We start from the raw sequence: 15,132 nt of genomic DNA, 5'->3' as shown, positions 1-15,132 counted from the left end.
AATACAGAATCATTCGGAAATATAGGTGCCAAAATAGACAAAATTTTCTCTTCTAAATGCAAATAAATAGAACCATATAAGTTTTAGACTGGAAAGTACAAATGCCCAAGTACACTTGAGCCCCATCATGACCGTCCATTTTCTTCAGGAGTCGTTCCTATAAGTGATCTGGAATCAAGTAAGCGATCAAAAATCGAGCATTCTGATCCTGGATTTACAAAGTGGTATAGGAGAAAGAAACTCCCAAAGTGAGACTTTATCCTTGGAAGGTGCCGACTGCGGGTTAGCTATCCTAACATCATAACAGTTTGCGTAGACAACTGAGCCTCAAGGCCTCCAACCAGTACAGCTATATCTAAACTCCCGGTGACAGCCCATCTAGGAGAAACCTTTCTGCCTGATGGTGGATGATGTTGTTCATGCGTGTTGGATTGACTGGGGGGAACACCAGGACAGATGGAAGACTTTGGCAATTTTTGGGAATGTGGATAGCCGATAGTCGAATTTGTACATTACAAACTATGGACGTGATCCAAGTTAATTGTGTTGTTATGTGTAGCAGAAGAATCAAAACGGGTGTGTGCGCTAGGAACGCCACTCACCAAGTCTGAACTCTAACTGAGAGGACAAGCAGTAAGAAACAACAGAAATTCCATCTTGCCTTATGCATCTCTTAAAAGGACGCATTTAGGACAGAAGACAAATGGAGAATCGGGGAATCGGCCTGCCTGTTGAGTTCCGAAAAACACGAAACGGCAGCGGGTTATTTGGATTTTTGTGACAAACCTATGAGCAGCTGTATAGAACTCAGCCTCGTTTGATTGGCTTTCAAAACCCAGCTTTTGTCAACTAATGTCGTTAAAAAGCTGATGTTGGAGAGTTGGAGGTGCGATTGAGTTCGATGAGATAGATATCAGCAATGAATTTGAGCGCAAGTTCAAAATTCAGTCGCATACGACTCACCCTCAGCTTCTTCTGTTCCGTGTTTTTACCTGTAATTTCCGACAACTAATCAGGCCACTGACCTGGAATATCAATGCCATTGATATTCCAGCGAAAGGCCAAAATCAACTCATGGAAGCAGTATGGTGAGGCGGTTGGCTTGATTGTGTATTCGTCGTAATGTCCGAAGGGGTTTTTGCACCTATGTGTGGTATTCTCCTGGGTTTTGCAAAAGCTTCTGAGACAGTTCGGAGCGACCATACGATGCTTGTTTGGCACGATGTTCATGTCAACAAACCTGGCGAATCTGTAACTTGCTGTCAGTCTAACAAAGGCTGCTCAAGAGTCTTTTCACGCAGAATTTTTAGAAGAAAGGAGAAGTAAACAAACCTTCAGCTGCCATACGGAGAACCCCATAGTTGTACCTGAGTGTTCGAAGTCAAGCGTATTTCCAAATTAGTCCAACTGGACACAAAAACTTGGTCATGTCGAGACTTGGAACTACGATTGGGCACATAAATCATGTTTTATGGACTCATTCTCTAAAGAAAAGAAGAAACCCACTAGGTCAATCACATCCGAAAGCTCTACCAGTTCAGTCTGCGGTGGAAAATAAAATGTCAGTGAAAAACCTACAGATATTTTTGCATCACCAAAGAGAACGATTGAGAGCAACATGAAGGAAAACACTCTTAAAGTAAATCTTCTCACAGAGAAGCGAATTTCACTACGACATATGATGCTAATGAGTCTCCTTCAAACGTCATACAGAGGTAGTTTAAATTACAAGAGAACGAGTAGAAAGTAGAGTAGAAGGGTTTGAACTATAATGGAATAGTGAACCCAGATCGACACCAATTACACCCATTATCCAAAAACGGCTGTTTGGTAGAACTGCCTCGTGCTTCGTCGATTATTCTCATACGCCCATATTTCTGCATCTTTGTCAGCTGACCTGTCAGAGACCTGGTGCATACGACTACCAGACAAGGTCGTCTTCTAATAACAAGCAGGTTATCTCTATCAATCAATATGCCACAAACACGATGCAGCTCCAGACACAATTTGAAGTGCAACAAATTCTAATCACAATGGACGTGTCTCAGCAAGCCGAGAAATTCAAAACAGACCGTGTAGTTAATGGGCACCGAAACCTACTAGGCACGAAATTCAGGTAGATGGAGCTGTGGACCAAACACTACAACTGTTTGCACATTAAGGCACCAACACAAGATAGTACTGTTGTTGTTGTTGTCGTTGTCGAAACCACATTCCATATTGCTGTAAACATTATCAGTATGACTGGCAGCAGGTAACAGCGAGTTGAAGTTATACACACACACTAATTGGACTCATCCCTCGCCATTTCAGGAAGTGTCACTCTACCACCACCTGTTCTATACTGCAAGCTAATCTCACTGAGGGATTTGTAAAAACGTTTGGCTTCGGAGGAACAATATTCCTTTTTCGAAAACGTTTGGTGACAATTGGTAGATTATTCTTGTTCTGGTTGGTCTACTTTTTGAGGGTGGCAACTTAATCAACCTGCACAAGTCAGGAAAGATAATTTCAATGAAGTTTACACTCTCAAGTATTTTTTTAGAAATGATATTGACACAATTGTCTGGTGCGACCGATGGTGAAACGTCACGAACAGTTCTGGCTATGATTTTATTGTTTTGGACAATGAACTAACAGCCTTCCTGAAAACCAGTTTTACGGAAGAAGTATCAAAGAGTTTCGTCAAAAAATGAAATGACTAGTCACCACTGGCGTCCCACAGTTCATTAATACAGACGAATATAACCCGTCAGCATTTGTGTGCTTAATCAACCACTTAAAAAGTCTATCGACACCCCACTATGACAGGTTCGAGCTATTGACCAATTAGGGATTTGTCCATATCGCTGGACCATTTTATTGTCTTAGTTTACAGTCAAGTTTACTTATCTCGCTTTTTTTATATAGCCGGTGCGTCACGATGTCGGAACACCACGGTCATTAGGTCTGACATTCAGTGTCTAGAAATATGAATCAATGAATAAGTAATCATCAGCGCTAAACTTGCAGATCACTTCCACCTCTCTCGATCCAATATGGCCGATGTAGCGTCATGATAACGTCAGAAATAGGTCACTAAGTCAAATCTGGCAACCTAGTAATCAGAGAAAGTTTCACCTTCTCAAGTCGTTAAATAGTGGTAGCCCGGCAGTTTTCGGTGACTCACGTTTGTGAAGGCCTGGTTTTGAGTTTACATCATAAGACCCAGATGCGTTATGTGGTCTGCCACAAAGAGACTGGAGTTCACCGTGCCGTGAGAGTTTATGCACCTAGGCGCCGACTGAGATATACTGGGGGGTGCCCACGCCACACTAGGAGAGTCATTCATACCAAGGTGGTCAACGGTTAGAGATCTGATGAACACAATCTCGTGATAATCTAAGTTGGGATATCGTTCTCGTCTTACAAGGGGAGAAGGTGCAGGTCTTTTTGGATGAAGCGACCAAAGCCATCCCGGCCTCTGGTATGCACTTTGCACCAACAATGAGTAAGGTCATGCTCTTGGACATGCACTCACTGAAGACAAATTTTACAATCCAGGAGGGGGCAGTAGAAATTGTAGAGCGTTTTATCTACCCATGAATTTGTAGTATTTCTGAATGTAGTGCAACAGATGAGGTCAGTACACGAATCTGCAAGGCTCGGATAACGTTCGCTAAATTGTGACGTCTCTGGCGTCTAAGCGGTGTACTCCTGAATCTCAAGGGACGCGTGTTTCAGGCCAGAGTAATGGCTGTTCTTTTCTATGGCTATGGGAACTGCTCTGTTCGAGAAGTGGAACTGAAACGTGTTCAGAAGTTCAACAATCGTTGTCTCAGAAACATAGCTCGCCTTGTTGCTCTAGCGAAACAATTTGAAGGCGACTTTTCGGTTGTGCAACAAGGTCTTCCATCGAATAGTGTGTTCATCAACGTAAGCTGTCTTGGTAACATATGTATTATGTATGTTGACCCATCGTTCGCCGAAAAAGGTGCTGCTTTCCGTTTCCGATTCAGACTGGCGGAAGCAGAGAGGTGGTCAAGTCTTGACCTGGCGGAGGAATGAGATTAATCATGAGCTACGTGACCAAAGGGTGAAATCCACTAGTTATCTCGCCCAGTCGCAGGTATTTAGAGGATAAGTATTCACATCAAATGCACCTGAAGAGTTAATCTGCCCTGGAGCACGCTGCAGGTTAGCAAGCAGTAAGATATGGATAAGACACTGAAAAATATTTTTGAGTACCGCTCGGATGAAATCGCGCAATAAGCTGGTTGAGGAAAAAAATGAGATATGTGGTGTTCTTCAAATCGTATTTAAGCACTGCAAATGGTCCTCCCGGAAAGGTCTATTATAAGGAGCAGCTGGTTGAAAACTGAGGAAAGATATGACGAATGATTCTCAAATAAGACAGTCAAACATCACCACCGATGAGAATAGTCTGCTAATTAATCGACCCGACAAAATGCATATGGATGCGCAAACATGATGTTTCTGCTTTGATGCATTCCATTTCGGAATTCACGCCACTAATTACTATGGTTTCCGTGTTTTCGCGCTTCAAAAGGTTGTCACATGATGGGCTACCATAAACAGCAACTGATCAAAAACTGACGAAAACTATGACGAATGACTCTGAAGTAAGACAGTCAAACGTCGCCACCGAGGGAATAGTTTTGGCAATTGACTGCGCCGCCTAAATCCATACGGATGCGCGACCATGGTGCTTCTGCTTGTGGTCAGTGCTGTGGTGATTGTCAATTGGGTTACCACACACCGGAAGCAGCTTCGACATACACGCTCCATACAATGCCGGTAAATGTGGCTACGAACGACTTATATGACGAATGACTCTGAAGTAAGACAGTCAAACGTCGCCACCGATGGGAATAGTTTGGCAATTGACTGCGCCGCCTAAATCCATACGGATGCGCGACCATGGTGCTTCTGCTTGTGGTCAGTGCTGTGGTGATTGTCAATTGGGTTACCACACACCGGAAGCAGCTTCGACATACACGCTCCATACAATGCCGGTAAATGTGGCTACGAACGACTTATCCCTAGATGTCTAATATCTAATCGAGTTAAGGCTCGACTCCCTGCGATCGATTATTTGACCCTGTATTTGTTCCGTGTTGGGCTAGGTTCAGCTGACGTGATAAGGAATTTGCTTGGGCAGGTGTTTTTATGTTCGTGTTTCAAGCCTCTTATGACATCTAATAATACAACATATTCTTTTACCTGAAAGTAAACTGATAATCGCAATGAGTTGTACATAATTTTTAAGTTGGCATTTTGATTGGTGACAGCGGCGTAGTCCGTGTGCATGATTTCGCACACATTTATGCTGCATTGTTGGTGACGTTCATGAATAAATTTAGTGTCCATTTGAATAGGCTGAACATCTGACCGGAACGTCAATCTAAACGTTATTTTGGGCAATATAGTTGTCACTTTTGAGTAATCACTCTGAGCCGGGTGCTTCTAGGTGAAGTGGTCAGGGCAGTTGATTGACCACAATACATCTTCCTACAATCGAGTGTTTTAGGTGCAACTTTTTCTAGCTTCATGGAATAAAGCCAGAACCAACACATGTCTGTACAAGATTGTACAGGAACTCGTAAAGTTCAGATGTTGTCCAATGCACATTGCTCCTTATATATACAGAGCAAGATATCGAAATGTCGGTATTTCTGGTTATCAAAACTTTCGCAATGGGAGTTTGTTGTCCTGCTGAACTCCACAAATGATAGATGTGTTCGAGTGGAATGTTAAAAAAGAGAGCGAGTGTTCAGCCTGTGTTTCACTGCTTGTGATGAGCAAAGTATTTTCCACACGTATTTTGTACAATTATACATTTTCCTGCCGGCTTTTTCTGGCTACTTGAACTTGGCCATAAAAATAATGCCTCAGTGGGTTTGTAGTTAGATCTGCGTTATATTATCCCATAGAGTACCCTAAAAAAACGACCTCGAATCCTTATTTGTTTGAAGATCGCAGTGAAATATTTTAGATAGGTTGTTGGAAAGTAATTATACCCTCACATAACAGGGTGCTGTGCTCGTCTATGAAACGTCCCCATTCGGCAACCCCGTTGAGCTACAAATCATGGAGAAAGATTCCTCACCTGTTTGACGATCTTTGGTAGTGTCTCCGATTCCATATCCCTAAACAAAATCTCTAACTTGCACGCCAGCATCACCACAAAGCGAGAATAATTCACAAATGTTGTTGTGTGGAATATTCAAAGGGTAGAGTCGCACCCAAACGTCAGCTGATCTAGTTGATATGCGGATTACTATTTTTGTTAGGGCTAGAATCAGGTGATGATTACGGCATGTGATTGAGTTGAATGGATCTGTACTGCCGTAGCCGTAGCCGCTACGTGTATGAGAAGTGAGACCGATTGGACTGTCACACCTAACCTAAAAGATAAGAGGGCAGATGGAACCATAAATCAGCGCAAGCACATTAGAGCGAGTCTGCTGGGCGAACCTGGCCACGTGAACTGTGTGTCGGGCAGTGAGCGGGCAATATGACTGGCTGAGTGGGTGTGTACGTTATACGTCCAATTTTGAGATCTTTTACAGAAAAGCCCCAACACTAATGCAAATGAGAACAGTTAAGCCTCATAACTTGCCAGTTCCAATTTAATGTACGCACACAACCTTGACCGATTTTTGATGGGAAAATTCCTTATCCGCATCTAGGCTCATTTTGTGCAAAAATTTTGCAAACTCTCGGAGTGATCCATCAGCAACAATGGCAACAAATGACGCTTTCGGCTCCTTCTGACAGCTGGAGAGGTAATGCCCGACAACGTCGGCAAGAAATCGGTCTTCGAGCTGGAACTTGGCTGGAGCGGTCTAGGACGGAGTTTAGGACAGTAATTTTTACTCATTTATTGCTGGTCCAAAAATTTGGCGAAAATCTTGGCGAAAATTTTGCTTAGAAGAATTATCTACTGGCCACACGATCACTGTTGACTGGAAGAACTTTCTTCGCGAAGTTTGCACCTGGTCGCTTTTGTAGACTCCAACAGTTATCAGCAGCCCAGGTATACACTTCGAGATCGACGAAATGCTAATATTTTGCCGTGGAAACCACGCAGGGAGATTCCCCAGCAGTGGATTTTTGGAGGGAATTGTCGGGAAACTAAAGAGGTGTTCATGTATGCAGTCCCAGATCGAACTGTGGCCACTTTGATGGACACAATCTAGGCCTGCATCACTCCCGACTCATTCATCATCTCCGGTATGTGGGCATCACGCCAAGGAGTTGGAACGGTGAACGACATGAATTACATTCATGAAACGGTTAATCATACGGAAACTTTGTGGATCCAACGACTGGAGCTCACACATAAACTATCGAATCTCTTTGGCACGTATACAAGGTGCAGAATAAACGTCAATGCGGCACACATCGATCTTTAGCGGACAGTTGCTTGTGTGAGTTCATTTGGAGACAAAGGTACCGAAAAACGGACCTTTTCATGTACATTATTAACGACACATTCCAATTCCCCCTCCCCCTTCAATAATAACTAAAAGTACAAATTTGTTCTAATCTTTTTAGTGTGGCCGAGGTTAATTTTTGGCGGGGCTTATCTGGAAAAGATCCCAATTTGGACATCCCAATCAAAGTCAGGGAGAGTGGTCGGTCAGTGAACGTCCGACACAGTGCTGTAACATCCAGCAGCCATCAATGTCAGGATGGCGTCACAAATTGAGCACCAAGCGATAAAACCGCCTTCGAAGAGATCGCTAAGTAAATGGTACATTGAGGGGAGGTGTTTCCTGTTCTCCAGATCAGTGGTAACCATTTGCCGGGTTTTCGTTTTGAGCTTTAGTGTGCAATAGTTTACGTCATCAGTAAGTTTTCTTTCAACAACCTGAATCCTACTGTTCACGTATTATTTATAAGATAAAGGGATGATGATGTCGTCAACTTTGCACTAACTGGTGGTGAATAATACGGTCGCGCATCAGCCTACGGCGCAGCGGAAAAATCGCGTGCTGAAACAGTGCCGTACGAGTGCACCTACACGTCCGAATCGCATCCAACTCCATCATGTGTCGAAGCAAGGCATTTCACGCCCACCAGGTGGCCAAGGCAACATGTGCTCTCCGCACTCAAGCGCACAGATGACCATCTATGACTAAATGTGACAACGAAAACAGCCGCTCGAGAACCGGTGTGGGCCTGCAGGAGACACACTGGTTGGCTGAGAACAGATCGACCAGTTACAAGTGAGTGAAATAAAGAGAACGCTGTATTTGCATTCTTACACAGTTGTTTTTCCGGCCGACTTTTTATCTCTTGGTTGTGACCCAGTAGCATCAGGGAAGGTGAAGAGATACCAGTGGAGACGGTTTATCTGCATTTCCAAACTCAATCATGGCTGTCAGTTTCGAACAAATGCAAACCCTATTGCAACGGTAACAAGCCCAGTTTGAAAAGTTGCGAGCACAATTAGGAATATATCAAGACAAATGGATCGAGACGCTTTTGCTGAATTTTTCGAAGGAAGCAATCGCAATATCATCAGCACCGGAAAATATTCCTTCACCGGATACTCTGACGCAGCATAGAGGTGAGTTCCATTTTGATGATGATTCTCGGTTAACTTTGGAATCTTGATTCCATAAATATGACGATACGTTTCATATTGATTTGGTTAATGTGCCAGAAGGAAAGAAAATTCGGCTACTGCTTCGAAAATTGGGCGTCGCTGAACACGGGAAGTTTTTGAGCTTTATTCTTCCGAAGAAGAGTACGGATCTAAATTTCGATGAAGTGATTGCAGTGTTATCTCAAATGTTTGGAGAATCCACATCTATTTTCAATATTCATTACAAATGTCATACGATGTGCAAAAAAGACGAGGACTGAGTTAGCTATTCAAGCCGTGTGACTAGAGAATGTAAACGGTCAAATAATCACAAAATGACGAGTGACCAATACAAGTGCCTCATTCATGTCTGTGGTCTACAATCTACAAAGGATACCGATTTTCGGACTAGGTTACTGAATAAAATTGAACAGAACCCTGCGGTCACACTAAAGCAGGTGACTGCAGAATACATACGAACAGTGAATCGGAAATACGATAGATCGGTGATTTGACGATTGTCCGACGAGGTGGACCACGATTTGATCTGTACGGTCAACCGAACCAGAACTGACTCACCACGCTCTGTACCTCATTTAGCGTATTGGTTTTGCGATCAATGGCATTTTGAACGGAATTGTCTCTTTAGGAATCATATTTGTAATCGATGTGGTAGAAAGGGTCACAAGGAGACCTGCTTCTTGACGAGTAGCTCAACCACAAGAAGTTGAAACTACTCAGACGTACCAATCAGATCAGAGTTATAACGGCTGCCTTCAAAGTGGATGGTGCCCGCAAACATCAATAGATACGCGTGGAAATCAACGGCAGACGAATTACGTTGCAGTTAGACACTGTTTCAGACATCACTCTAATCTCGAGGGGCACGTGACACAAACTGGGTCAACCGAGACTCGCCCACATCACTCATTCAGCACGAAATGCCTCCGGGACTATTTTGGAATTGTTCGGCCCGTCAAGTCAGTTATGGTGACCAGTCAATTCACACAAAATGCTTCATGGCGAATCACGGCGGATTGGATTCATTGAGACTCGAATGGATGGCGGAATTTAATCTACTGGACGAGCAGATCGATCACACATGCAGCAAATCGCATGTCAAGCGACTGTCAGAGTCACTTCCATCAACTATAAAACTTCCTGATCAAATAGCACAATTGAAAAGACGCCATGAAGAACTGTTCGAATCAGGTTTGGGTCGCTTCAGTATAGCCCATGCAGTATTGAATCCCAAACCGGACTCAAAGCTAGTTTTGGTGCCGAAAACTCCAGTTCCATACACAGCTCAATCGGTAGTAGAAGATGAGCTCCATCGGTTACAATCCGAAGACATAACTGGACTTGTAAATATTCGGAATGGACTACATCCATAGTGGTTGTGAAGGGCACAAACGGTATGGAACGTATTTGTGCTGATTTTTCAACAGGTCTAAACTCCATGCTAGAAAACCATTAGCGTGCACTACCAGTGGCTGAAGATTTTTTCACAGATTTAAACGGTGGAAAGTAATTCGCAAAGTTACATATCACGGATGCATGTCTGCAAGTTCCAGTGGCTGAAGACCTGACAATCAACACACACACATAGGATTTTTCCAGTACAACCGGCTGTCGTTCGGAATGAAAACTGCACCATCCATTTTTCAACAACTCATTAACACTTTTCTCCATGACATCCCTGGTATCGCAGTATATTTGGTTGAGGCCCTAATTATTGGTTCAGATACAATTGATCGGTTAGGTACATGTTAAAAGACATTTTCCTCACGTCTGGAAGAAGCTGGATTCCATTTGCTGTCGGAAAAGTGTAATTTTTCAATGGAAAGTGTTGAATTTCTTTGCTTTATTGTCGACAAGCGTGACCGAGGTCCTCACCCTGACAATATTGAAGCTGTCAGACAGATGGTGCCTCCAAAAAATGTTGTACAACTTCGTTCACTTCTTAGCCTCGCCAGTTATTATAGCGCTTTTTTCTACCAAGCCTTCATCAAAAGTGTCCGCTGAACCAGTTACTAATGGGAGAAGAAGAGTGGCAGTTGACAAAAGAATGTCAACAGTGATTTGATGCAACCCTCACTCCTGGTTTAATCTTGACACATTTTAATCCAGAACTGGAAATTATTGTGGCATCGGACGCCTCGAATTATGGCATCGGAGCTGTAATTTCCCATAATTTACTCGGAGAACAGTAGAAGCCTATTACCCACGCAGCGCGGTCATTGACAGTAGCTGAGAGAAATTACAGCCAGATTGAAAAGAATGCTCTGGCAATCGCTTTTCATGTGAAACGTTTCCATAAAATGCTCTGCGGAAGACGTTTCACGCTGCTTACTGACCACAAACCACTGCTCTCAATATTCGGAACAAAGAGACTCTCTTTTCACTGCTAATCGTCTTCAAAGATAGGCTAACATACTGTTAACCGATGATTTTACTATTCAGTACCGATCAACGCAACAAATCTGTACAGCAGATGCTTCTTCTCGCCTCATCAATCATATCCCAGGGAAAGTGATGACTGTGTAATTCAAACCGTTTAATTCGAGTCTGAAGTTCGTCAGATCTTGATTAAGTGCGCCAGAGGATTACCAGTCACTGCTTAACAGCAATGGGGAAATCTGATTGGAAGTAATAAATTGTGTAGAGACAAAGTGGCCAAAAGATGAAATCTCCAAAGAGCTGCTACAATTTTTCAGTCGACGTGAATCGCTTTCAGTTGTTGATAATTGTTTACTGACCGGAGACCGAGTTGTAGTACCAACGGAATTACGGAAAACAAAGTGATGCAACAACCTCACTCAGGATATCCAGATGCAACTCGTATGAAAGCCCTGAAGAGAAGTTTCGTTTATTGGCATCAAATCACGCAGCAACAGAGTACTAGCTTGGTTACTCCGACAGAACGCCTGGGCCAGTTTCGTCACGCCACCAACCCTAAAAGCCGGTGTGATTTGGGCACAAAACTCAAGCAAATAATCCGTGAACGCCCACGAGTAAATAAGTGGGGGGGGGGCCAGGAAATGGGTGTGAAACATGAAATGGAATTTTCAGTCAACGCTGATACAGATAATTGCTCCACTATGTCTCCAGATACGAGTCCAGACGTTAAAAATTTAACTTCCTTGACAGTAGGCAAACGGCTCTAGTCTGCCTCTGGCACTGTACAACAGTTTTGTTGCGGTTAGCTTCTATTACACAATCGGATCCGATGGGGAAACTTGGTCAAAATTTTGTGGTTAAGAGCCAGGCGTACCACATAGCATTCTGTGGCAGGCATCAGTTCAAAATGCCAAACAGAGCAGTAAAACATTCACGTGAGGATCAAGTTGGAACAGCCAAGGACGCCATCAAGTTGTCCTGAATAGTCGAAAACAAACTGGCACCCAGTGAACAACGCTTAATATATCAAATTCGGGCAGTCAAATCGACATAGAAGGAGAATAGGAGGAAGTAATGATGTCGGATATACCGGTTCCGCACATCACAGTCCACTAATAGCGAGTTATCGATTCCTCTTGTGATTCCACAGATAGTCCATGTGGATCGTGTAAGTCATGCCCGGACGTGGAGCCAGTGTATAAAGAGCGGTTTGCAGACTGTGGGCGAAATAGCCCGTAGTATGGCGTTCGACTCCAAACATATCCAAGGCACTGCGTGCAAACGTCCGAGTATCGGGGATTGTGAAGCAATGCTTGACATCGAACATGTTAGACTTGACATACATCGGACAGTAGCACTGCACAATAACGGAGCTCCTTTCCAATTCTGCCTCCAGACAATCACTGAATTGGGTAACAAACGCTTTGGTTGAGGCATAGAGAACATGGTATGGTAGTGGCAGCTGTGAGGAGGCTGAAGAAATATTGATAATGGCTGAACCGGTAGTTTGGGACAGCATACGGGGCAGCAAGACGCGCGTCATACACGCTGTGGAAATCGAATTACATGTGATCATTCTTTGGATCTTTGCGGTGGTGAGGGTCGGCTCCAAACCGAATTCTTCCCAATGTTGATTGATCATACCGACGTTGTTGACTAGACAGGCGATTGAAGATAATTTACGAATTCCATCCTCGATACGCTCATAGATGTCATGCTGAACAAAGCGGAGATAAAGTTGGAAAATAAGTATTAAAACGGCAGTCCAATCCAAGAAATGATCTCTCTAAACTAAATGAGAATGGAAAGAAAACAATTAGTAAATAACAGCAATATAGTTTCAGTTGATTTTAATATTAATTTGGTTCGAAGGAAACCATCTCGTGAAAGCTGTGTTATCATCTCATCATATCATATCGTCATTGGAAAAGCTAATCAGAAAAAATCACGGGGTGTGAACAATGTGTTGTACTTTAGAACGGCGATGAACAACATTGCCTATGGTGTGCTCAGCCGCCCGGCTCAAAGATAGCGGGTTTGGAAACCCAATGGAAAAACCGCGGATGTTTTCTAAGCGGGGAACACAGAACCAAGGGGTAGCTTCTCATCTTCCAGGACTATTAGACTGTGTCTCCCAAGTTCAGCTTAACGAGGGAACTGACGAGGCTAACTGTGGGTGACCGCATTTAACGTGCTCGATATGTCTTTGGAGACACCCAGCATTGAGGATCACAATTTTGCAAAAAGTGTTGGATTTGTGTGCATTGTTTTTGTCAACTAAAGGCTGTCCCCAAGGGGTCATTCTCAATAGAACTCACTAAATGTCTTCTGAGCCAAATTGTGTAGTCATTTCAATCGCATGTTTGTGGATTCCAAATGATCCACCTGAATTCCCCGCGGAAAGGTACAGACTAACCGCTTCACTACTCGCTTATTTGCTTACAATGTCACCAGGCTGTTGGCTTGCAACCATCTCTCCGCACGACTAAACTTTCTGCCAACCTTTATATCAGATAATGTATATGATTGACTATTTTATGAAAACGTGAGACCTAAGCGATTTCTGCCTTGTACTTGCAATTTACCGATGAGTATCCTGCTTCACCTGTTCGTTAAAGACCTGCTTAAACTCTGCCATACCAGTGAACCGCATTGCTCACGATTCACAAAGCTTGACCATTGTGGGACATAAAATTGGTTACTGCACAGTCTTCAGGCAATGTTCACTACAACCAACTGCTCACTAGAGCTGAACTCTGAAAGGGCTACGTGACTCCGACGACGCGGACCTGCGTGGTTTCTAACTCCTAGAGGTGTCTCGGATACCCCGTCCGCACCACGAGGACGTCGTCCAATTCCGAAGAAAGAAGAAGTGTCAGAGTATTTCCCATAAACAAAGTCACCAAGATGTGAGCCGAAGTTCTATACCGTTTTGCCCAATCAAGCTACACTGTAGGCTTTGGTGAGATGATTGCCGAACCTGACAAAGTTTTTATCGAGACCACCCAGCAATTCTCGTCTATATGCCAATGACATGCGGGGGTGTACTACGATTGCTGTGATGTGCTCTGATCCTGGAGGCTTCAGACGCCCGTTTGAAGTGCTCCCCAGACAGCTCAATGAGCTCCGGCAGAGTCCGAGGTTCCTGTTGTCCACAATCTGTGCTACACAAAATTTCCGCCACGAAAATCGAAGAGCCAATTCCAAAAACCTCATTTCAGAGTGTTCACACTTTTCTTTGTTAGTGGGAATGATAGCTCCCTAAGATCATATAAATTTCAATTGAAACATCAGGCCACTTACTCTCGTAAAGTCTACAGTAAGATATTTGGCTTGGACCCGATAAGTTCTTTCCAGGTCCGAAGCGACCGACTTCAGTTTCTCCTCCGCACGTCCCAGGATGAATATATTCAGTCCATCGCTGGCTAGTTCCTGGGCGAACGCTTTGCCGATCCCGTCCGCACCACCCGTAATGATTGCCCATTCCCCGAATTTCGGTAACAGATTCCGTTTTGAGAAAATGCGTTTGCCGATGGTAAAATAGAACAGTACTCGAAGAAATGGGTAGAAGACTTTGTAGATAATCCCAGTGGTGGCAACAACGCCGGCTACCTCATAAAATGTCATCATATTTTGAGGCTTTTCCTCAACGGATTGCCAATCATATGTGCGCGCTTGTTTGCCTCACAAGCAATAAGCTCGTTCCTGTGTATGTGAAACTACCTGCGAAATTCTCGCCTCCGCTCAGTCCAACTGGATCCCAACACAGAATACGCTTTATAGTTGGATATTGTGTATGGAAAATTTGATCCCTAAAGCCTCAAAGTGGCACCTACAAATATGTTCTGCAATAGTCCCAGTAATACTGCGAGAACGCTTCAAAATCACGCTCTCATGATCCTCGCTTGAACGGGTGTGCTCCTGACTCATCGAAATTGTTCTGGTGAATCTCTGCAAAAACAGTGAAGTACGACTCGAATTTCGCTCTTATTAGAGCCCATCAGCAGTGTAGATACTTGGCCGTTTTGGGAAAAATTTGAACTCGGGACAGCTGCATTTCGAGGCGAGCGTACTTCCAATAGTTTGCTAGCGCACCTGAACATATCTGAACAGGCGAAAATGTTCACGAATGAGCC

At 43.7% G+C, this 15,132-nt stretch overlaps 1 protein-coding gene across 1 annotated transcript; it reads right to left on the bottom strand.

The window, feature by feature from the left end:
- Nucleotides 1-12,119: 12,119 nt before the first annotated feature.
- T265_04936 (hypothetical protein) lies at nt 12,120-14,626 on the bottom strand (the record flags this gene model as incomplete). Its single annotated transcript, XM_009169804.1, has 2 exons — nt 12,120-12,713; nt 14,300-14,626. The coding sequence occupies 2 exons, from the start codon at nt 14,624-14,626 to the stop codon at nt 12,120-12,122; spliced, it is 921 nt and encodes a 306-aa protein (XP_009168068.1).
- Between the last annotated feature and the right edge of the window lie 506 nt (nt 14,627-15,132).

Source organism: Opisthorchis viverrini, assembly GCF_000715545.1.
Source record: "Opisthorchis viverrini unplaced genomic scaffold opera_v5_90, whole genome shotgun sequence".
In the NCBI taxonomy this organism is placed as follows: Eukaryota; Metazoa; Platyhelminthes; class Trematoda; order Opisthorchiida; family Opisthorchiidae; genus Opisthorchis; species Opisthorchis viverrini.
Note: the sequence above shows the minus strand (reverse complement) of the source record. Positions and strands in the feature narration are given on the sequence as shown.